Source organism: Manihot esculenta, chromosome 1 (genome assembly GCF_001659605.2).
Source record: "Manihot esculenta cultivar AM560-2 chromosome 1, M.esculenta_v8, whole genome shotgun sequence".
Lineage (NCBI taxonomy): Eukaryota > Viridiplantae > Streptophyta > Magnoliopsida > Malpighiales > Euphorbiaceae > Manihot > Manihot esculenta.
Window position 1 is genome coordinate 13,451,184 of NC_035161.2, and position 24,777 is coordinate 13,475,960.

Genomic DNA, 24,777 nt, shown 5'->3' on the forward strand with positions numbered 1-24,777 from the left:
CGGTGAGGAACGGCGGAGAGCTCACCTTGGCCGACAATGGGGAGAAAAACTCGCCCATTTTCGGCTAAGGGACCCTTTTATAGTGGCTGGCCAGGCCACGTTCGGGGGCCGAACGTGCCTCCGCATGCATGCCATGTTCGGCGGCCGAACTTGAGGTTCGGCGGCCGAACCTAGGCTTCCCTCACTTATGCCTTCGGGGGGCCTAAGGCACACCCGAAATGCCTGCATGTTCGGCGGCCGAACTTGAGGTTCGGCGGCCGAACCTGGGTTTTCCTCCAAGGTTGTTTTCATACAAAACTCATCTTCCTTTATACTTAAAAGCATCAAATACATTAAAACATTTTATGAAAACATGGTTTTACCCTTCTAGAGGTCTCCGACATCCGAGATTCCACCGGACGGTAGGAATTTCGGTACCGGAGTCTAGCCGGGTATTACAAGGTGAGTGGTGCTTTCTATTTGACTCCTATAGGACTAGTAGTGCCATGCAATGAGCATGTGTTTCGAAGGAATCACCCAGCATCAGCAGCAACCCAGGCAGAAGCATCATAAGCAACAGCTCCATCGGCAGCAGCTCCAACAGAGGCACCGGCTGGTGCTCCTCCTAATCCCTCTGTGGATGCCCAATTAGATAGAATTGATACTCGTGTTTAGCATATAGAGGATATGTTGCAGCTCCTGGTTAATCACTTTTTTTCTAGAGCTCACCAGCACCATTGATTTGGCCATGGATTTGCCCAAATCCACACCCTGGAAAGTTACTCTCCTGCTCTATATTTTACTTTCCATTGGGGAAAATGTTTAGAATATGTGTAGGGGTATTATATTGATACTAGCTTATACGCATTGTACATACAATTTTTCACATATTTCTTCTCATCTTTTCACACATGCACAGAATTTCACAGAATGTCAATGTCACAATTTTTTTTTCTTTACCAAGCATGACCGTAAAGTCATAAAAGCCTCTCTCTCATGATCCCATTTGTTTGCTCACCCTTTAAACCTTTATTGAATCATTTACATTGGGTTGCATTAATTTTTGGGAGTCTCTTTTTATTTCAATCCTTTTGCTCACCGTGATTTAAATGGTTGTCAGTAATCAATAGAGAGATGAGCAAATATGAAAATTATGTGTGATAGGAATGGCTTATGCAATGATTGGTACCTTGATTTTCCCAAACCACAATAGTCAAATCATAAAAAAAAGAGAGAGAGAAAAGCATAAAATTTAAAGTACACAGTACAAATACAACTTGCTCCACTGGTCAAAGACTATGAGCAGAGCTAGTAGCCACTTGAACAATGTGACCAACTGAGTAATTGGGAGTGGGTATCACAAATATGCACTTTCGCATAAAAAGATTGATGACTTTTTAAGCAACAATAAAGTGCTTAAATTTGAATGTATAGTAGAGCGGTAAGGGCAAGTCATGCTAAAAGTTGCATAGTCAAGCTGAAGAATATTTGTGCATGAATGAAAATATTAATTTTCTCTCTTTTGAGGAAAGCACCTTTGAGTCACGGTTAGTAAAAAGAAACAAAGAAGGGAGGGATAACCTTAGTGCATATTAGCAACACTGTGATGCTTCAATTTAGGAGTCTAGAGTAGTAAAGTAAGTAGACATTAGGATCAAGTAGAAAAGAGTTTGATTGTATAAATTGTCTTATGCTTGAGGATAAGCAAGAAGTTAGGTGTGAGAGTATTTGATAGAACGTAATTTCAACATATTTTTCATACTTTTCTTGGCATTGAATTGAGTATTTTTCTAACTAATTTTGTATTTTTAGTTATATTTTGTAGAAAAATAAAAAGAGAAGAAGATTTGATAAAAAGTGGTTTAAAAGCGTTCAAATTGACTTGACCAGTGATTTGGGAAAACCCATCGAATGATCATACTGCACAAAAGTCATGAATGACCCAGACCCACAAGCTGAGTTAACCATTCTCAGATGGTGGATTTGACAAGCGATTTGTCCAAATCACTAAGCAAATCAATAGTCTACACAGAACCTGACAATGAGTGGAAAAAAATCAGATTTCAAAATTAGAAGACTAGTTCTCCTCATTAAAAGCTGTAGGACCCATGCAATTTCTCCTCCTTCAGTGCGGCACCATATCCTCCTCAAATAAAGGAGTTTTATCTATAGAAGAAACATATTAAAGGAAGGATTTCTAATTCAAAGCAAAAAAGAATTCCTTTTTCCAAAAGGACTTTATTAGGGTTAACCACCTATACAAGTCCATAACTACTTAGGTTATTCAACAACAAGTAACAATTAATGTAACCAACTAAGAAATTGCATGATCTAAATTAAACTCACCATGCAGTTTGGTTGGTTGGTTAGAATTAGGTCTCTCTAATACTTAAAGTGGTTGACAAATAAAATTCTAAAAATGTTTTTTGGGCGATTTATTGGCTAGGGTTAATTAGCGAATATTTTCTAATTAATTTAAATCTAAGGAGATATTGGCTATGTGGAGCGTCTTCCATAACTATAACTAATTTATTGGAATGAATAAAAGTGATTTTATTGCGATGATCAATTCTCAAACTGAAATGGACCCTACACTTGAATTAGAATTTGTTTATATTGGTTTATTTCTCTTTTAATTATCGCCTTCTTTAATTGCTTTCATTTTTATTTTAACTCATCATCAAAACTTCCCTTTTTACTTTTACTATTTATTTTCCTAGTCATTGTTTAGAAATTCTTAGCGTCAATTTCCTGTGGATTTGATCCTATTCACTCTATACACAATTCATATTTGTTGATATTTAATAGGTCATTTTTTGTGGTTTCGACACCCATCAATATGCAATTTCTACTGGTTACAAAATTAAATGGACAAGAGTTAGTGCAACAAGAATGGAAGCAAAATGTCAAGGAACATGTCCATGGACTATTTGTGTTGCTATACCAAAGGGGGAAAAGACAGTGCGGGTGAGGAGATATCATGGAGATCATTGTTGTTTTAGGACCCTAAGTAATAGACTTGCTAATTTAGATTGGTTAGCTAAAGAATTTTCACCAAGATTGAGGAGAAATCCAAATTATGGAGTCCTTGAAATGATTATTGATATGTAATAAAAGTATGCATTACCTGTTGGCAAATGGTTGTATTATAAGGCAAAGGCAAAGGCAAAGGCATTAAATATATTGAGGGATACAATGGATGGTCACTGTATAAAGTTACCTTCCTATAAAGCTGAATTAGAGAAAGTAGATAGAGATGGTAGATTTGAGTTAGTTAGTGAAGTAATTGGTCCTAATAGGAGTATGACGGGTGTCGAATCCGTCAATTTAAATTTACTTCAATTTCCTTGATTTAATAAGAACTTGTAGATAGGGTAAGTGAGTGTCGATCCCATAAAGACTTTAACTCTGTTTAATTTAAATGATTAGTTGAAATAGAAGAGTAGTTTAATATAAAAAGTGAGAAGAAAAATGTTTTTTTTTTTTTTATGAAATTGGTTTTTGAATTGTGCAAGCCAAAAATACTTAAAAGAAAAACAAGCAATGAAATTGAGATCGCGAAATAAATAATTAAATTTAATTCAGCTGAAAGTATCAACTTGAGGGGTTTGGCAGTTGATCATCGATTAGAAAAATAATTCATTTCATTATCTATTGTTTGGTTATAGTGGTCAAACACGCGAATCCCACCAATTCTTCTTTATGATTAAATTAATATGCTTTGCACTTAAATTAATTTCTAGTTAACTAACAATCCTAACACGTGTGTAGATTTAATTAGTTAACTGCATTAAGAGAGAATAACCCAAACTTGATCAATAAAAACACCCAAATTATTTAAATCAAATCTACTAATTCTTTAACATAAACGAATTTACTAATTGCTACTTGTTATTAACCCAATTAAACAATTATGGATTTAATTGGGTTAATTAGCAATATGTTGTCTTCCTAAGAGATTCAATGGACCCCTTGAATTCTTAAAAGGACAACAATGGAGGTGGTGTTCCCCGAAATCAGAAATTAATAGAAATAAGATGAAGAAAATTTAAGCGTATAATCTCACAACTTGAATAAAATCTTAATTTGGATTAACTTTCGACTAAAAAGAATTGTTTAACCTTTAAGGGTCATAATAAAATTGCAAAAAAATTAAAAAAAAAAAGAAGAGGAAAAGAAGAAGAAAAGAAGAAGAAGAAGGAGGAGAGAAGAAGGGGGGGTGGCGGCTTAAAGAGAAGAGAAGGGAGAGAGAGAAAAATATGATGTAGGTTTGATTCTTGTGAAGCCTTTATATAGGTTTTTCCCTCAACAAAAAGATAAAATTTAATAATTTAAAATAAACTCTACTACTCTTATCTTATCCCTATCCTAATCTGATTGTATTTGATCCAATTTGAAGCTGATTTTATCCTTGCTTAGGTGGAAAAATAGGGCTGAGGTGGCATTTTTTGAATTCTGGAGCTGTCCATCGCCTTGGACTACAGGCTTGCCTAAGGCTATAACCTTTTGGTTCAAAAATCTTTCAATTCAGTCTCTTTTCTTTCCTTTTCTTAATTTCCGCAAAAAACCTGTCTAAAATTTAATTCCAAATAAAAATTAATTATTTATATCAAAATCATAGCAAAATCATGAAATTTAATAATGAAAAAATGGTGAGTTTTGCAACTCATCAGATTCCTCCACACTTGCACCTTTGCTTCTCCTTAAGCATAGAAATTCAAATCTAACAATAAAACACAACCTTGTCCTCAACTAATCTAAAATTTAATTTATCCAAAATAAAGAACTAAATTGTCATGCAATAGGATGATAGCAGAAATAACTTAATTTCACCAAAGTTCACTTCAACAAGTTTCATGTTTAAACTGTGTTTCTCAAGACATAAAATTGGTCCTCAATTCAATTTCAAGCACATAAAATATTAGAATGCCATATAATATTAAACTGTCATTTTGAAAGAATAGAATCTTAGAAACTCTTGACTAGACTAATAAAATTTAAAAATTTTGGGGTTTATTATTTTTTTACACTTCCTACTGTATCTTGCTTGAAACCGATAAAGTGAACGTAAAACAAATGGTTACTGAGCCACTTGCCCTAGGTTATTCAGCTTAAGTGGCTACTAGCTCCACTTATGGTTACCTAATTAAAAGGCATGGGGCGAGTTTTTATACGGCCCAAAATGGGTGATACTCTCCCAAATATCGATTTTTTTATACGGAATCACCTTAAGGGGTCACCAAGTACCGCACTACTTAAGCCATAAGGTTGGTAACCAAATAATCAAGTAATTAGAGGAATGGATCATAGGAGTATATTAATTTCTAATTTTTTTGCTTTTGCTCTTTTTTTTTTTTTGAATACCCCTTAATTTTCACATAATCATATGGTCTAGATAATGTCTTTTAAATTATTTTCAACAAAGGGCAGTAACTCATTTAAAAGAATATGTATTAATTATCAATTATTTAAATAAGGACAATACTTTATGAACTTTGAAAACAAGCCTTAAAAACAAAACTAACAAAATGAACAATGATGAATTTATTCTATTTAAGCTAGCATACAAATGGCATAAGAACTTGAATTCTACGATTTTTTTTTTATTTTTTATTTTTTATTTTTTATTATATATATATATTTATAAATAAAATTAATACTAGGCATTATAAAAATTAAATCTGAGAAACAATTCAACAAGTGCAAGTGTTGAGAAACAAGAAAAATTTTACAGGCTTGGGCAAGCCTCTAGCAGAAACAACAAAAACAGTAGAAAAAATTTCCAGACTTGACAAAAATATCAGAAATATATATGTACATCAACCCATCAACCAATCACAAAAAGCACTTCTATCCTAATCACTGCTCTCTCCCACACTTACTCCTCACATTTTTCTCAATGTAAAAAAATTCAAGCAATGAGTCAAAGAGATCTTCCCTGAGGAGTAAGTCGCGTAGAACTCAGGCTGGTCGTGGTTGGGGTATGGGCAGCCCTAAGTGAGAGAGGATGGCATCCAAATTTGCATTAATGTGGTGCATTTTTGCCTCAATTCTGGCTAGGTGAGTTTGATCATTAGGTTTTGCAGGTGCTACTAAGGTTGCTGGCGCTGACTTGTCCTCTGTTCAAAATAAGCGTAATCGTGGTGGAATGATAGGACCTGGAGTTGCTTCAGAATCTTGGGTTTTACCTCCCATTCTTCTTCATCATCATCACTAGAAAGGTGCCTTAGCTTTCACCTGCGAACACGTCTGTTGCATGGTTGTGGCCAGCGATGAGAATGGCAGCATTGGGATTGGCAACGAAGGCGCCGAGTATCATGCTGTTGGCTCAGTAGCCGATGAGAATGGCATGGCTGGCATTGGGGATGCGACTGCAGATTTGCCAGGCGCGCATGAACCAGTCGCTGAGGTTGTTGGTGTTGTCAACGAGGCCTAGCAGCAGTGCGATGAGGAGCGGCCTTCGGTCAGAGGGGCAGCGTCGGTCTGATCGGCAGCATTGGGCTGGTTCTTCGTCATTGAGGGACCTGCAATTTTGAAGAGAGCCGCGAGGAAGAAAGAGAATAAGGGAAAAAAATAGGGTTATTTTATATTTCTCTTTTTTTTTAATAAAACCAAGTAGAATAGAATTTACCTTCCTTTGATATAGTTAAAAAAAAAAGTAACTTACCACTAAAAAGGTCTCATTAAGTCCAAAATTGTCCAGAAGGTTTAATCTGCTCCAAAAATAACAGGAAAATTAATTAAAACTAAAAAATTAAAAGAAACTCACTAGTGACTCTACAGTCTTAGGCAGGCCTGTAATCTTGGGTTGCCTTCCAAGCAGCGCCCTTATTTATTGTCCTAGGCTAGACTTCAGTGGCATGTTAAGTTTCATCCACTTCCATCTTCGTATTCATTCAGCATCCAAATCAAGTTTATTGCTTTTAAAGGATTCAACTTTGAGGTGATTATGATTGGAAGTGTCTTATTACTTCCTAAAAATGCATATTTCAAATGAGCTGGAAGTATTTTTAACTCAAGTTCTGGTGTCTTGTGGCTTAAAGTGTCCAATGAATGGACTATTTCTTTGATTTTTTCACTAAACTGCGATGTGCTATTGTCAAGGCAATCCATTGTTAAGTTTTCAGTTAAAACTACCTCCAACTTGTCTTCTTTGCTTCATCCAAATGCTTCTTGAGCAAGAGGATTAACAATGTCTATATTGCATAGAGAAAAATTATCATTAGAATACTTCATTGTATCGTAGACATTAAATTTTACCTCTTCTTCATCAAACTCCATTGTGAGCGTGCCTTCATGCACATCGATCTTCGTTCTAGCTGTGTTAAGAAATGGTCTTCTTAGCAATAAATCTGTAGAGTTGGATGAACTGTCCTCTTCCATATCCAAGACAAAGAAATTTGCTGGGAAAATTAATTTTCCCACTTGGACCAAAACATCCTCCAACACACCTTTAGGATAAACTATTGATCTATCGGCGAGTTAGAGTGTGATCCCTGTTTGTTTCAAAGGACCTGCATCCAAAGACAAATAAATAGACAGAGACATAATATTTATGGAAGCTCCTAAATGACACATTGCCTTCTTGATTACAAGGTTTTCAACTTTACATGATATTGCAAATATGCCTTTATCTTTACATTTTTGTGGAATCTTTTCTTTGAAGTACAACTAATACATTCTCCCCACTTTAATCTTTTCATGCCCATATAATTTTCTTTTATTAGTACAAAGGTCTTTTAAAAATTTCGCATACCTATGTATTTGCTTTATGGTTTCAAGAAAGGGTATGTTTACCTGGACTTTGTGAAAAATCTCCAAGATCTCTTTTTCTTCCTTTTCTCTTTTTGATAGAACAAATCTTTTAGGAAAAAGAGGACGTATTACCTGAATTGGGGGTTGTTCTACCTCTGATTTTTACGGCTGATTCTCCTCTAGAATCTCTATTTCTACTTTTACCGTTTAGTTTGCCGTACTGCCTTGGGCAAGCCTCTTCAGGCTGGCAGATTCCAACTCCTTCCCACCCTGCAGCATTATTGTGCTTGCATTCTGTTTCGGATTTGACACGATTTAGGAGGGCAGTTTCCCTTGAGATTTCAGCTTGCTCACTGATGTAGCAAGTTGGCTCATTTGATTCTCCAAATTATGTATGCTCGATTTCATTTCTTGTTGAAAAGTAAGAGTGCTATTAGCAAGGGATTGAACAAGGTCTTCTAAAGACATACCTGATTTTTTAGCTTGATAGTTTGCTCTTGGCTAGAAGTTCTGTTGTCTATTCCCATAGCTAAGGTTTGGATTATTTTTCTACTCTGGATTGTGAGTGCTTGAAAATGGGTCATACTTTCTTTGTTTTCCATTGAATCCTCCAATGTTATAAACCTGTTGGACATCTTCTTAAAGGGTAGGATACATATTTGTGGGATGGTCGGCTTGTTTGCAAATACCACAAGTTCATTCATTATTTCCTGCAGCCAACTGTTGGATTGCAATGGTAAGTTGTGAAATTTTAGAATCTAAAGATGCAATACTTACCTTATTCGCATTCCTAGGAATGTCCTCATCTCGGCGATACTGTCTAGAATTGGCAGCTAATTTGGAGATAAAAGTTTTACCTTCTTCAGGTTCCATTTCCATAATGGCTCCTCCACTAGCAGAATCATAATTCTCTTTTCTAATGGCAAAAGTCCTTCATAGAAGTGAAGGTTGAGCTGTTTTGGAGTGATTCCATATTTTGGACAAATTGCAATTAATTTCTTATAGCGTTTCCAATATTCATCTAGAGTTTCATTTTTTCTTTGTTTGATTCCACTTATTTCCTTTCTTATAAATGATGCTTTGGTTGCTAGAAAAAATCTTTCTAAGAATAAGTCTCTAATTTGCGCCCAAGTGGTGATTGAACCTGGAGGCAAATAGTAAAGCCAATCCTTAGTGGATTCAATCAAAGTAAAAGGAAAAGCTACTAACCTTATTTGCTCGTCAATTATACCTTGTAGTCTCATACTTAAACAAACCACATAAAACTCTTTTAGATGATGATGGGATCTTCATTCTCCAAACCTTGGAATTTTGGTAACATGTGAATCATACCTATTCGCAATTCCAAGGGTGCGTTCAACACTGGGTATGTGATGCAAAGGGGTTGTTCTTCAGCAGCAGCAGCTGTGGCCATTGTGTCTCTTCAGTTAGTATCAATTGGAGGCTCGGTTGGTGTTGAACACTAGGTGTCTTTGGTGCACCAAGGTGATCGGGCAGATGGTTGAGAGACTCCCAATTTGGTCTATTTTTGCAACTTGGTTGCTTTTCTCAATCTTTTTGTAGTTTTCTCGATTTTTGGATCAAACTGAATTCTGCTATTTTCAAATCTGGTCATAAAAATAAAAATAAACAGTTAAAGGTCCCCGACAATGATGCCAAAATTTGACAGGTGTCGAATCCGTCAATTAAAATTTACTTTCCTTTCCTTAATTTAATAAGAACTTGTAGATAGGGTAAGTGAGTATCAATCCCACAGAGACTTTAACTCTGTTTAATTTAGATGATTAATAGAAATAGAAGAGTAGTTTAATACAAAAAGTGAGAAGAGAGATTTTTTTCTTTTTTATGAAATTGGTGCCAAAAATACTTAAAAGAAAAATAAGCAATGCAATTAAGATAACGAAATAAATAATTAAATTAAATTCAATTGAAGGTAATCAAATTGAGGAGTTTGACAGTTGTTCATCGATTAGAAAAATAATTCATTTTATTATCTATTGTTTGGTTATAGTGGTCAAACACGCAAATCCCACTAATTTTTCTTTATGATTAAATTAATCTGCTTCGCGCTTAAATTAGTTTCTAGTTAACTAATAACCCCAACACGCGTATAGATTTAATTAGTCAATTGTATTAATAGAGAAGAACTCAAACTTGATCAATAAAAACACGCGAATTATTTAAATCAAATCTATTAATTCCTTAACATAAATGAATATACTAATTGCTACTAGTTATTAATCCAATTAAATAATTATGAATTTAATTGGGTTAATTAGCAATATGTTGTCCTTCCAAGAGATTTAATAAGCACCTTACATGCTTAAAAGGACAACAATGGAGGTGGTGGTGTTCCCCGAAATCAGAAATTAATAGAAATAAGATGAAGAAAATTTAAGCACATAATCTCACAACTTAAATAAAACCTCAATTTGGATTAACCTTAAACTGAAAAGAATTGTTTAGTCTCTAAGGCCTATAATAAAATTGTAAAAAAAATTAAAGAAAAGAAGAAGAAAAGAAGAAGAAGAAGGAGAAGAAGGGGGAGGGGGGCGGCTTAAAGAGAACAGGAGGGAGAGAGGGAAAAATATGATGTAGGTTTAATTCTTGAGAAGCCTTTATATAGGTTTTTCCCTCAACAAAAAAATGAAATTTAATAATTTAAAATAAACTCTACTACTCCTATCTTATCCTATCCTAATCTGATTATGTTTGATCCAATTTGAAGCTAATATTATCCTTGTTTAGGTGGAAAAATCGGGCTGAGGTGGTATTTTTTGAAATATGGAGCTGTCCATCGCTTTGGGCTACAGGCTTTCCCAAGGATATAACCTTCTAGTCCGAAAATCTTCCAATTCGGCCTCTTTTCATTCCTTTTCTTAATTTTTGCTCAAAAACCTGTTCAAAATCAAATTCCAAGTAAAAATTAATTATTTATATCAAAATTATAGCAAAATGATGGAATTTAATAAGAAAAAGGTTGTGAGTTTTGAAACTCATTGGAGTCCAGTTTTCAAGAGATTTTACATTGGCTTCTCAAGCTTGAGAAAGGGATACATAGAGGGATGCTGACCATGCATTTGCCTAGATGGAAGTTTTTTTGAAGTGTGGTACTAGTGGAGTCTTATTAAGTGGAGTTGCTAGAGATGAAAACAATCAAATGTTTCCCATCTCCTGATGTATTATAGAAGGTGAGAATGAAGACAGTTAGAGATGGTAACTTGAAAGACTATTTGAAGACTTAAATATAATTGATGGTCTTGGCTTGACAATTGTTAGTGACCAACAAAGGGTACTTATATTTCAATTGATGTTATTATGAAATTCATTTTATTCATGTCATATATTGCATTATATTAATTTTAAGTTGCATTCTTTTACATGTTAGGGACTAGCTAAAGTAATTAAGAAATTAGTTCCCCATGTTGAACATCGTAATTGTGCACGTCATATTTATACTAATTGGAAAAAGAGTCACAAAAGTGAAGAGTACAAGAGGCTATTTTGGAAGGCTGTAAATGCCACATATGAGGCTGCATTCAAGCAACACATTGATGCACTCAAGGATCTTAATCCGAAGGCTCATAAAGATTTTATGAAGCAAGATCCCATAGTTTTTTGTAAGGCTTTTATCAACACTTGGGCAAAATGTGATGTAATCACCTCCAATTTGGTTGAGACCTTTAATTCATACATATGCAAATCTTAAACCATTCCAATTATATCAATATTAGAAGATATAAGATCAAATTTAATAGAGAGAATGTATACAAAGTCACAGCACATGATAGCTTGTGAAGATAAAATTTGCCCAAGGATTAGGAAAAAAAATTAAAGCTTCAAAATTGAAAACCAGGTTGTGGACTGTGAAACCTGCTGTTGGAAATAAGTTCCAAGTATCAAATAGAGAGCATGTATTTGTGTGGTATCCCATGTTCACATGGAATTGCAATTATAAATACATGAAATATGACTTGTTGGAATATGTAGGTTCATATTATAGCAAGTCTCATTATGTAAGTGTGTATTCAAATGCAATGGAGCCAATGAATAGTACTGATATGTGGCCAGAGGTGGATGGACAAATAATATTGCCTTCTCAACATAAAAGGATGCCAGGTAGACCAAAAAGGAATATAAAAAGAGATAAAGATGAAGATCCAAGAAGTGCTTCAGGCAAAATGAAGAGGAATGGTATGATGATGCATTGCCAACATTGCTTGTTGCCAGGTCACAATAAAAGAGCATGTCCACACAAGGATAATCCTCTTGCAGATATGCCACCTAAGGTACGATATTTGTATTAATTATTATTTATATCACATCTAAAGTAATCAATATTAGTCAATACAATATTTTACATGTTGGTAGGATAAGCTAGGAAGACCAAAAAAAGCAAACTAATATTATTGCTTCAAGCTACAAAAGGAGGAATAGAGCTTCTAATACTGATGGACAACAAGATAATGCTAATTTAGAGAAAATATGTCTTGACGTGGAATCCTATGGTACAAGTCTCAAACCCACATGCACAAGCAGCTATGAAATCCAAATATTTGATAAACCCACATTTTATGGCACCCCACACTTATAGAAGCTGAAACATCAATGATCGAAGGATTTAGATGAGAATTTGACAAATGCCATAACGAATAGTTGATAAGTTATCCAAGATTCTTAATGCAATTGATGAAAGTAAATCCTTACTCTCACTCAAAGCAATACACGCAAAGGCATAAAGAAGAATTATGAAAATTTTGATTCAAAGTTGCATCTTACAAGTGTTTCTTATCCTTATATAGTAGAAGAAAATTAAGACCTTAAGACACTATTCTTAAGCTTGGCCGAACCACACATAAGGGCCAAGCCCAATCACACACTAAAATAACACATCAAACTCATAAGTATTAAAATATAAACCCAAAACATGACCCAACACTCTAAAACTTAAAAGAAAAAAAATATGGTCATAATACAAGCCCAAATAAAACCAAAATAAAGCAAGTGTTTAAATAATAAAATATAGCAAACCCATCATGACAAAGTTGAATATTCACAAAAGTCTTTCTTAATCTTCACTTTAGGCTTCCCTTTGTGTAGTTTTGGCCCATAGACTTGATTAGACTCCCTAAACCTATTGTAATACCCGGCTAGACCCCAGCATCGGAATTCTTGCCTTCCGGCAGAATCTCCGTTGGAAACGGGAATTCCCAGATGTCGGAGCCTTCTAGAAGGGTAAAATAAGGGTTTTCTAAGATGTTTTTACATGTTTTATGGTTTTATTGGGGAAAGAAAATTGAGTTTTGAAAGAAAATGTTTTGGACGAGAAAGCCAGGTTCAGCCGCCGAACCTCATGTTCGGCCGCCGAATATGGTGGAGTTGCGGAGGCACTTTTGGCTTCCGAAGGTGGTCTGGCCATCCACCTATAAAAGGCTCCCTGTCCGAAAATGGGCGAGTTTTCTCTCCCTATTTTCGGGCAAGGTGAGTCTCTGCCACCCCCTTGTTAATCTTGTGTTTCCTCCTCAAATCCTTCAAGATTTTTATGAGTTTTTACCATGTTTTGAAGATTTTTAAGCTAAGATCAAGTTTTGGAGCTTGGAGACCTTTGGAGCTCGTTTTCTCCCATCTCCGAGTTTGGATCGTCTCCCCACTCGAGTTTTCAAGAGGTAAGAGTAGATCCTACCCTTCTTTTATGTTTTTAGTAAGTTTGAGGGGTTTGAAGGGCGTTGGATGCATGATTAGGTTAGTTGTAAAATGTTAGGGTTTATGTGAGTTTAAGGATGAAATGCATGTTAAATGTGTTGCTATGTGATATTTGTTGGGGTATAGAATAGTTTGAGGCCCCTATATGCTTGTGTACATGTTTATGCATTTTTGGGAGTGTTGTGCATGAGTTTGGAAGGTTTGGGAGGCAAAATGTGCATGGCAGGCTTGAGTTCGCCCATTCTCGAAGAACTCAGGTTCGGCTGCCAAAGCCATGTTCGACCGCCGAACCTGCCTGGGGAGGCAGTTTTGGCTGCCGAACCCTGCCCCCGAAAGTTTGGACTTTCAGCTCTGGAGAGGGGTTTCGGCCCCCGAACCTGCCCCCAAAGGTTGGCGAGTTTCGGCTCTGGAACCACTTTCGGCCACCAAACCTGCCGCCGAAAGTGGCTGAGTTTCGGCTTTGGAGGGACTTTCGGGCGCCGACCTGCCGCCGAAAGTGCCCTGTCCAGCCTTCCTTTGCATGTTTTCTATGCATGTTTTATGATGTTTTAGGGGGTTTTTGGGGAGATGTTTAGAGTCATGTTAGTGTATGTTTGGTCCCTCATTTGAGTCCACCTGTGTAGGTTCAGACCCGAGGAACCGAGGACCCCAGCAGTGAGGTAGCTGCATCAGAGTCTGTTCAGAGTCAGCCTGAGATGAGTAGAATGGATCTTTATGTTTTAAAGTAAATAAATTTCGAGCATATTCATGCATCACGAATGCCATGATATATACTAGGTTGTTTGCATTAAAAATCATGAATATGTTGCATTGCATTCTATGATGTTGATGTGGATGGATGTTGGATGACCCATTAGCCCTTGATATGATATGATGACGATGATATGGTACGGAAGTCCAGTGAGGCCCATTCTACGCCCCTGGCACGATGTAAGAGAAAGACCAGTAAGGCCCATTCTACGCCCCTGGCACCATTGGAATGTGTAGAGGGCTATTGGTGACAAGTCCGTCCTTGATGTGAATTTTTTGTATTGTGATGCATTCCATGAAAGCATATGTTTTAATATATTGTTTTACTATTCTGCTAACTGGGCTCTAGTAGCTCACCCCTTTCCCTTAACCCCCAGGCTTACAGGTTCGGGATAGACCAGGAAGTCAGCAAGAGTAAAGGCATAGTGTATGTAATAGTTAGTGGTGGACATGAAAGATAATGTAATGTAACGTAATATAACGTATAGAATTGTATTGAGGATTAGTATTGTGCTTGACACTAGAGTTTATGGTTAATCCCTTTGATACATGATCTTTATGTAATGTTTTATTAATGTGATGTAAACCAAGCTTGATGTATAAAATGTTGACCCAACTAGAGCATTTGATGAGGGCTCTAGTATGGGGTTTGTATGTTTAATGTTATGGTGCATGCACAGGTCAAGCTTGGTGTATGAAAAAGTTTAAGTTTTTATGGAAATGTATGATGATGTATGGGATTTATCAGGTATGACAGGTTGTATGCTAGGCTTGCTACGGGTCCCGACGACCTTAAGTCGATCTGGATCCTAGAGCCGATAGCAGTCCGATTTCGGGTCGTTACACCTATAATTGCAAGTGTTGCATCAAATATACCCCATATGAATTGAAGCATGCTTTAAGTGTATTTGGATCATATGAATACAATTTTGAACTCTTTTTAGACCCATTTGAATGATATAAAGTTGCTCCACACCATTGTTGAAAATTTGCCCTATTAGATCCATATCATTTCCTCCTTTAAAAAAGATTCTTCCTCGAATCTTGCTGATGTTCATGTCAGGAGTGGAAGCTTTAAAAACCAATGCATCTTCAAAGACCTCCTCTTGAATAGGTGGAAATAGCATGAAACTTTCATCATGGATGTTTTTATCAACAACCTACACATCAAGAATAAATGAACTAGGCATAACAATGTTAGTCATAGAAAGATCCTGTGGATGTGACCCATTCTCCTCTACAACTTTCAAAATAACCTCATTCGCCTCCCCCACCCCATCAATCACGTCCTCCCATGTCCACCATTATTCACCACCTCTTCTATAAGCTCATTCATGGAATTTTCAGCAACAACTACATTAACTTAACGCATTACAACTTCCTCTTCAATTTCAATCTCTATGGAAGTTAAGGTTGAAACTCTAGCCCTTTCTTTCTCCTTTTCTTTCTCCATCTTCTCTCCTTGCACTAGTCTTGCCAACATATTATTCAAATCCCTATAACAGAAGGGATGAATCTCTGGTGCATCAACTGTTCATCTCGGACTTGAGACCTATTGGAATTAAGAGTTCTTTGAGGAATTCTTGTAGAAGTGGAAGCCTGTGAGACTTTTAAACACTCCATAGTTTTAATCATCCTCTTAAAAGCCCTATTATGTAATACCCGGTGAGAGTCCGGCATCGGAATTCCTGTCGTCCGGTGGAATCCAGGATGTCAGAATTCTCTAGACGGGTAAGCTTTATGTTTTTCTTACGTAAGATAGTATGTTTTCATAGTTTAAAGTGGAAATGAAAAGAGGTTTTGAAAGAAAAGAACCAAGGCAGAAAAGCCAGGTTTGGCTGCCGAAGGAGACATTCGGCCGCCGAACATGCATGGCTTTCGGTTTCACGATAGGCCGCCGAAGGTGGTCTGGCCAGCCACCTATAAAAGGCCCTCAGTCAGTTGAAAGGATAAGCTTTACTGCTTTCTTTCCCTTTCTGAGGTGAGACTCTGTCTTCCTGATGTTTTCTTCATGTTTTCATTCAATCGTACAAAGATTTGATTGAGTTTTATAGTTTTTTAAAGGTGTTGAGTTAAAAACTTGAATTTTGAAGTTTGGAGAGTTTGAAGGAGAGTTGCTCCAAAACTCCACTTTAGGATCGTTCATCTTCTTGGTTTCAAGAGGTAAGTGAAGATCCTGAGCTTGTTTTTATGTTTTATGGAAGATGTTTAAGGTTTTGGGGGAGAGTTGCATGAATAGGGTTAAAAGAGAGTTTTTGATGTTTTTGTGAGAAAAGCTTGTATATATGTTATGCTTTGCTGTTTGTTGGGGTTTTTAGGTAGTTTTTGACCCCTTGGAGCATATACTTGGGTGTATGCAAGTTGAGGAATTGAGGTGTTTGAGATTGGGAGCGTTTTGTGCATTTGGCTGGCTTGCTGATGAACTCAGGTTCGGCAGCCGAAGGTACATTCGGCCGCCGAACCCATGAGGAGGTGGCTTCGGCTGCCCAAGCTTGCCCCCGAGCTTTTGGACTTTCGGCTCTGGAGGGGAGTTTCGGCCGCCGAAGGTGCCGCCGAAGGTTAGAGACTTTCATCTCTGGAGTGCCTTTCAGCCCCCGAAAGGGTTCGGCTGCCGAAAGTTGAGATTCGACCGCCGAAGGTGCATGAGTTTCGGCTCTGAAGAGGACTTTCGATCGCCGAACCTGCCGCCGAATATGTTCTGTCCAGCCTTCCTTTGCATGCTTTGCATGGATGTTTGAGTGAGTTTAAGGGGATTCTTGGGGAGTTTAATAGAGTCAGTCATAAGTTAGTTTGGTCCCTCATTTGAGTTTATCTGTGCCTACACAGACCAGAGGAACCAGAGAGAGCAGCAGTGAGTACTGCTCCAGCGTTACAGAGCCTGCAGAGTCAGTCCAGATTACCAGAGGTGAGTGGAACTAAACTTAATTCTTTTAATTGAGCAATGGAATGTTTTTAGCATATTTCATGCATCATGGTTATGCAGTAGGTTGATTGCATTAGAATCCATGAATATGTTGCATTGCATCGTTATTTGTTGATGTGGGTGAATGCTGAATGATCCAATAGTCACTGAGATAAGTCCAGGAGCCTTTGCCTACGCCCTGGCAGGTATAGAAGTCCAGGAGCCTTTGACTACGCCCTGGCAGGTATAGTAAAGTCCTGGAGCCTTTGACTACGCCTTGGCAATGGTAAGTACATGTGTTATATACACATATACATATATGAGACAAGAAATCCAGGTGCCTTTGACTACGCCCTGGTATGAGATACTGGGACTATTTGGTGACAGGTTTACCCTTGCTGTGGATTTTCTGTGTTATGATGCATTCCATAAGGTCATGTTTTAATGATATGTTTTACTATTCTACTCACTGGGCTATAGAGCTCATCCCACTCCCTTAACCCCAGTCTTGCAGGTTCAGTGTACAGGGAAAGTCCAGCAAAGTTCAGGAAAAGAGAAGAGCTGTGTAATAGAATCTAGTGGACATGTACTATTAACAGTTGTGTATCAAGTTAGAATTGTGCGTGACTTAGTTATTTTGTGTTGTAAATCTTTTGTTATGTACATGATCTGTATATGTATATATGTTTTACAGAGTATGTGAAAAACCAGGCTTAACAGGTTTGAGTTAACCCATCTAGAGCAAGCTCTAGTCAGGGGTACAGAGTACAGAGATAGTGCATGCACAGGTTAAGCCTTGGTACAGAGAAAAGAGTTTTTATTTTCACAGAAAATGTATGATCATGTATGAGATTTACAGCACTACAAAAAAACAGGGTATCAGTGACGGATTTTTCCGTCGCTGAAAGTAAAAAATCCGTCGCTCAAACTTTCAGCGACGGATTTGCGACGGACTCAAGTCCGTCGCTTAAAGTCATGTCGCTAATTTTTTCCGACGGATTGCAATTCCGTCGGAAATATTAGCGACGGATTTCCGACGGATTTTTACTCCGTCGGAAAAATTTCCGACGGTTTTCCGACGGAAAATTCAGTCGGAAAAATTTAGCGACGAAAAAATTTTGTCGCTAAATCCGTCGGAAATTCCAATTCATCCGATGAACATTCCGTCGCTAATCCGTCAGAAATAATTAGCGACGGAAATTTTCCGTCGGAAATCCGTCGCTAATTATTAACACAATTTAAAAAAAAATTCTCACAAATCCGTCGCTAATCCGTCGCTAATCCGTCGCTAATATGCTAAAATTCAATCACAAAAAATAGTTTCCTGTTTTTATTTAGATATTCCCTGTATAATCAAATAATTTATAATTAAGAATCATATTGAATATAAATCAAATATCATTCATAATAATTATAAGTAATGTTCATAATACTTAACAATATTCAGAATATATAAAATAAATCCATAATAGTTAACAATGTTCATAATAATACTTAACAATCGTCATAAAATTTAAAATAAATGAATAATACTTAACAATGTTCATAAAACTAAAAACTAATCTATTAATTTGTTGAATCATCTGATAGAGAAGTACAATCTGTAGTTGGATTATTTGTTTCATTCATAGAGAGCTGCTGGCTATGTCCTCTACCTCTAGATGATACTGCTCTTCGAGGCATCTGAAAAAATAATTGTCCATTAGTTTTAATTAACAATAAAGACAAACAATAGAAAAAATAATAATCAAATATTAAGTCTATGAATATATATAAAAATATGATATACTTTACAATGTATCATTCAGAATCATCTTCTAAGTTGACATCATCATCACTATCAATACCATCAACTTCTAAATCGTCATCTGACTCTTCAGTGTCTTCTTCCTCTTCTTCATCCTCTCCCTCTTCCTCTTCCTCTACATCCTCATCTTCATCTTCCACCACTTCAAGTGGTTGTTGCACTTGTTGCAATTCATTAACATCCACCTCAACCATACTACTTGAATCAAGTAATATTGTGGGATCATCAAGTTCGGTTGTTGGTACAATTTCTTGAGGTCTTGAGACATCATCCTCTTGATAAGCAACATCATTGGAGTTTTGCTCATTTGAATTGTTGTTAACCATGGAAGGTCCAATATTGTAAGTGCTCCTAGCTTTGGTTTTGAAAACCGCACACCAGTCAACTCTGACTTTATTGATTTTAGGATATTTAATATAGCAAACTTGATGAGCTTGTTGAGCTAAAATAAATGGATCAGATGATGCTAGCCTTAATTTGACATTGATTTCCATAAGACCATGTTGAGGATGGACCCTTACCCCTCTATTAGTGTCAAACCATTCACACTTGAAAAGGATTATCTTGTTTTTCTCTCCAAAGTACTCTAATTCTAATACCTCATTCAGCAAGCCATAGTAATCACTTTCATATTCATTATAACAACTTCCTTTGACCCATACACCACTATTTAATGTTTTTCGCTCTCTGCCATAATCATGTCGATGAAATTTAAATCCATTCACAAAATATCCTTTATATGATTGTACTTTTCGGCTGGGCCCTTGAGCTATTTGATAAATGCAGTTATCAACTTCGTTCCTTCCCACCTAATGTTGAAATATTAAGTTAGAAGTCAACAATAATGCAAAAGCTCAAATCATCACTTGCAATACTTACATAGTCTTTTAACCAATTAGCCAGTTCTCGCTCTCGCAGTTGCTCAATTTGTTGATCGCTGATATTTGGTATTGTTTCTCGAAAATGAGAATCAAAAATCCTACACAAAAAAATTAATTTTTTTGTAACATATTTTATTTTATATGATTAAAATGTTAATACTTAATTTAAATCACTTACTCAATAAACGGATCAATTTCAGGACAATTCAATAACACATATAAATGTGCTGCACAGTACTCTTCATTTGACAACATTCTGCCATGTTCCAACTGCCCAAAAGGTCGACCTGCATGAGTGAAAATCGAAAGGCGTCCCATAGGTTCTACATGTCCACCATCATCATTTCTTGGGACTCTATTTAGTCTTGTCGAGATAGATGGCTCAAAGTAATGTGAGCAAAAAGATGAAATTTCCTCAATAAGATATGCCTCAACAATTGAACCCTCAACAGAAGCTTTATTTTTCACTTTTTTCTTCAAGTCAAAGAGGTATCTAGTAAAAGAAAAATTAGACTGTTAGTTGGTTATTTGACATTTATTTACAATACACCATATGTAAATATTTAGTATTGCATTTACCGTTCAAAGGGATACATCCAACGATATTGCACAGGTCCACCTACTTTTGCCTCGTATGCCAAGTGAATAGGTAAATGCTCCATTGAGTCAAAGAAACCGGGTGGGAATATCTTCTCCATCTTGCAAATGCTCTCAACAATATTTTTTTCTAAGATATTCAAATTTTCTTCTGTGAGTGTGGTTGCAGTTATGTCTCTAAAAAAATGACTCAACTCAGTCAAAGCATCCCAAACTGCTTTAGGCAATATGTCACGAAATGCAATTGGTATCAGTCTTTGCATCAATATGTGGCAATCATGGCTTTTTAATCCATAAAATTTACAATCATTCACACTAACAGACTGAGCAATGTTCGAAGCATAACCGTCAGGCAACCTCAAATCCTTAAGCCATTGACAAATTGACCGTTTCTGTTCTTTATTCAAAGAATAAGTGGCTTTAGGTTTGTACACTTTACCATTATTATACAACAATTCTAACTCAGGACGATTGCAATAGACTTTCAAATCTTGTCTTGCCTTGATATTGTCCTTTGATTTGCCATTCACATCCATAACTGTGTAGAATATGTTATCAAATACATTCTTCTCTATATGCATAACATCCAAATTATGTCGAAGTAAATTTGATTGCCAATATGGAAGCTCCCAAAATATACTCTTTTTCACCCAGTTATGCTGTACTCCAAACCCCGGTATTGTTTGCTTGCCAGCAGTTGTTCCAAACACAACATCACTCAACAAATTAACCCGATGTTGTATAACATCACCTGCCATACGAGAAGGTGGAGGAGTTTTTTCTATGAAACCTTTTCTAAATTTATCTTTCTGTCTTCGATATGGATGGTTAATAGGAAGGAATTGACGATGACAATCAAAAAAAGATGGCTTCCCACCATGCTGAAGTATAAAGGCCTTACTATTTTCCATACAATATGGACATGACATTCTACCATGTGTGCTCCATCCAGATAACATACCATATGCAGGAAAATCACTTATTGTCCATAACAATGCTGCTTTCATTTGAAAGTTTTGGTTAGAATTAGCATCACGAGTCCAAACTCCTTCATGCCACAACAATTTCAGCTCATCAATCAAAGGCCTCAAAAAAACATCCAAGCTTTTTCCAGGGCTTTTAGGACCTGGAATTACCATATTCAGAAACATGTAAGGTTTTTTCATTGCCATCCATGGAGGTAAATTGTAAACTACAACAATTACGGGCCAACAAGAATACGGTTTAGACCGTTGCCCAAAAGGATTGAATCCATCAGTACATAATCCAAGCCGAACATTTCTTGGATCAGATGCAAACCAAGAGTGGGTGCGATCAAAATGTTTCCATGCCTCACTATCAACAGGATGCACCATACTACCATCTACATGTTGGTTAGAAGCATGCCAAACCATATGCAGAGCAGTTTTGGATGACATAAAAAGTCTTTGGAGTCTAGGAATCAAAGGTAGATATCGCAACACTTTAAATGGTCTCTTTTTTCGTCGCCCCATAAATGATTGTATTGGTTTATATCGAGAGTGACCACATATTGTACATGATGTTCTGTCGATATTTTCTTGAAAGTACAACATACAATTGTTTACACAAACATCGATTTTTGTATAACCAAGGCCTAGAGTGGACATCATCTTCTTCGTATTATAAAAATTATCTGGTAAGAGGTTTCCTTCTGGTAGCATACTTTTTACCGTTCCCATAAACTTATTAAAACAACTATGACTAATGTGAAATTCTGACATTAAGTTCAGCAATTGAGATACAGCAGATAACTTGGTATGATTATTGCAGCCTTCCCATAATGGCACATCCGCACCATGTAATAATTCATAGAATTTTGAAACTTCTAAGTTCGGCTCCATGGTTCGATTGCCCATTTCAGAACTACCAACTCCAACTGTACCATAATTTATATCCATTGCTTCTATGACCATGCTTCTATAATCATTGACATTGTTGGTTGTAGCAAGATAATCAGTAGATTGTTCCTCAAGTTGTTCAGAATTTATTTCATGAGTGATAGATTCACCATGCGCAATCCACTTAGTATATCCTCCAACAAATCCACTTTTGCAAAGGTGATAAGTAACATCTTGCCTATTCTGAAATTTCCTATTCTGACACTTAGAACATGGACAACGAATTTTATCTTGGCATATAAACTGTACTTGTGCATAGGCAAAGTTTAGAAATGTCTCCACCCCAATCTCAAATTCAGAATTAAGAAAGCCATTTTCATCTAGTCGCTCATACATCCATCTACGATCTACCGACATGATAAATATATTCTGAAATATAAACAAATTCAACTTTAATTATATACTAATTTAACAAATCAAACACACTAATCAATTTAACAATACATATCAAAGAAAAGTTGAATAAAGGCACATAAAGTAATCAATTTAACAATACATATATATATTAATAAAATTATATATTATTATTATTATTATTTTGAAATTTATAAAATAACTTATTCTCTTAAAATTAAAAATATATATATATTTTTTAAAAGGTCATTTTTTAAAAGGCAGCAAGCTGCTGTGCAGCAGCTGCTGCTGCACAGCAGCTGCTGCTGCACAGCAGCTGCTGCAGCACAGCAGCTGCTGCTGCGCAGCAAGCTGCAGCACAGCAGCTGCTGCACAGCAGCAGCAAGCTGCAGCACAGCAGCAGCAAGCTGCAGCACAGCAGCAAGCTGCAGCACAGCAGCAAGCTGCACAGCAGCTGCTGCACAGCAGCAGCAAGCTGCAGCACAGCAGCTGCTGCACAGCAGCAGCAAGCTGCAGCACAGCAGCTTGCTGCTGCGCAGCAGCTTGCTGCTGCGCAGCACAGCAGCAAGCTGCTGTGCAGCAGCTTGCCTTGCTTGTGCAGCAGCAAGCTGCTGCCTTGCTTGTGCAGCAGCTAGCTTGCTGCTGCACAAGCAAGGCAGCAGCATGCTTGCTGCTGCACAAGCAAGGCAGCAGCAAACTTGCTGCTGCACAAGCTATATTTCATAATTCTTATTTTTTTTTTTATAACTAATGAATTTATTTTCACATTATTTTTAACATATTATAATATATATTTCATAATTTATAAAAATTAGTAACATAATAATCATGTAATCTCAAAACCCCAAATAAATAAATAAAAAATATAAAAACAAACAATTAAGCAATAAACCCATCAAACTCAATGGCTAAGTAATCACCTAATATTTTTCAAAATTATTATTTTAATAATTAATATAAAATTAAAAATTAGTATAACAAGCATACATTAGGACCAATCAATCATTCCTTCAATAACTTACATGGAGTGGCGACGATCGGCAGTTGCAACGGCGGTGAGTGGCAACGGTGGTGGCGGCAGCGGTGGCAGCTCCAGCAATGGCGGCACAGCCGCGGCAACAGCAACAGCTACAGAGAGGCGCAGCAACGCGCGATAGCCCGAGAACGACGGAGGCGGCGGCGACGGAGGCGGCGACGGCGACGGCGGCAAGAAGAAGGATGGAGCGATAAGGAGAAGAGAGGAGAAGAGAGGAGAGGAAAATGGTGGCTGAAATCAAAAAGAGTCCCGAAAGAGATGGATTAGGTTTTTAAATATTTTTTTGCATTTTCTGACGGATTAGCGACGGAATAAATTCCGTCGCTAATATTTTAAAAATCCGTCGCTAATCCGTCGCAAATCCGTCAGAAATATAAAGCTTTAGTGTTTGTCGCTGATCCATCGCTAATTCCGTCGCTAAATTTTTTTTTTCCGACGGAAGTAATTTCCGTCGCTAAATCCGTCGCTGATAGCCTGTTTTTTTGTGGTGCAGGTACACAGAGAGTATAGCAGGCTAGCTACGGGTTCTGGCGGCCTTAAGCCGACCTGAATCCTAGCGCCGGTGACGGTCCATTTTGGGGTCGTTACAGATTGGTATCAGAGCCCTAGGTTCACATGATCGGACCTATAGAGAGAGTGTTGGGCTCATAGAGGTTAGAGGAAGTCAAGCACACTAGGGAATCATGTCCACTAGGATAGGATGTTGAGTCTTGTCTATTTGATGCTATGAAATGCCATGATATGCATGTGCATTATTGAGATATATGAGTTAAATATATGCTGATATGCTATCTTATGTGCTGTGTGTTTTCAGTTAAAATGCGAGGAACTCGTCGATCAGCTCGATTGACTGGAGTCCCACCAGATAGTGAGAGAATAGCTGCTCGTCCTCCTGCATTGCCAAGGGCAAGGTCTCAGAGATCTAGCAGGGAACCGTCAATAGACCCTAGAAGGTCTTTAGACGAGAGTAGAAGAGGAACAGCTAGAGGAGGGAGATCAGAGGAAGTGAGGGAGGCTATGGAGGTTGATCAGTCAGTAGATGAAAGCATGGGTATGGGTAGATCTGAAGAAGGTATGGGAGAGTCTCAGGGAGG

The 24,777-nt window shown here is 37.0% G+C and overlaps 2 protein-coding genes across 2 annotated transcripts; both read right to left on the reverse strand.

The window, feature by feature from the left end:
• Window positions 1-18,540: 18,540 nt before the first annotated feature.
• LOC110612725 (glutamic acid-rich protein-like) lies at window positions 18,541-19,893 on the reverse strand. Its single transcript, XM_043955756.1, has 3 exons — window positions 19,776-19,893; window positions 18,884-19,705; window positions 18,541-18,772 (listed from the first exon to the last, which is right to left on the reverse strand). Exon 2 carries the CDS (start codon window positions 19,388-19,390, stop codon window positions 18,890-18,892), a length of 501 nt encoding a protein of 166 aa, XP_043811691.1. The 5' UTR covers window positions 19,391-19,705; window positions 19,776-19,893; the 3' UTR covers window positions 18,541-18,772; window positions 18,884-18,889.
• Window positions 19,894-19,951: 58 nt separating this feature from the next.
• On the reverse strand, window positions 19,952-24,168 carry LOC122723325. Its single transcript, XM_043955131.1, has 3 exons — window positions 23,670-24,168; window positions 20,357-22,662; window positions 19,952-20,270 (listed from the first exon to the last, which is right to left on the reverse strand). Exons 2-3 carry the CDS (start codon window positions 22,648-22,650, stop codon window positions 19,952-19,954), a joined length of 2,613 nt encoding a protein of 870 aa, XP_043811066.1. The 5' UTR covers window positions 22,651-22,662; window positions 23,670-24,168.
• Window positions 24,169-24,777: the final 609 nt, after the last annotated feature.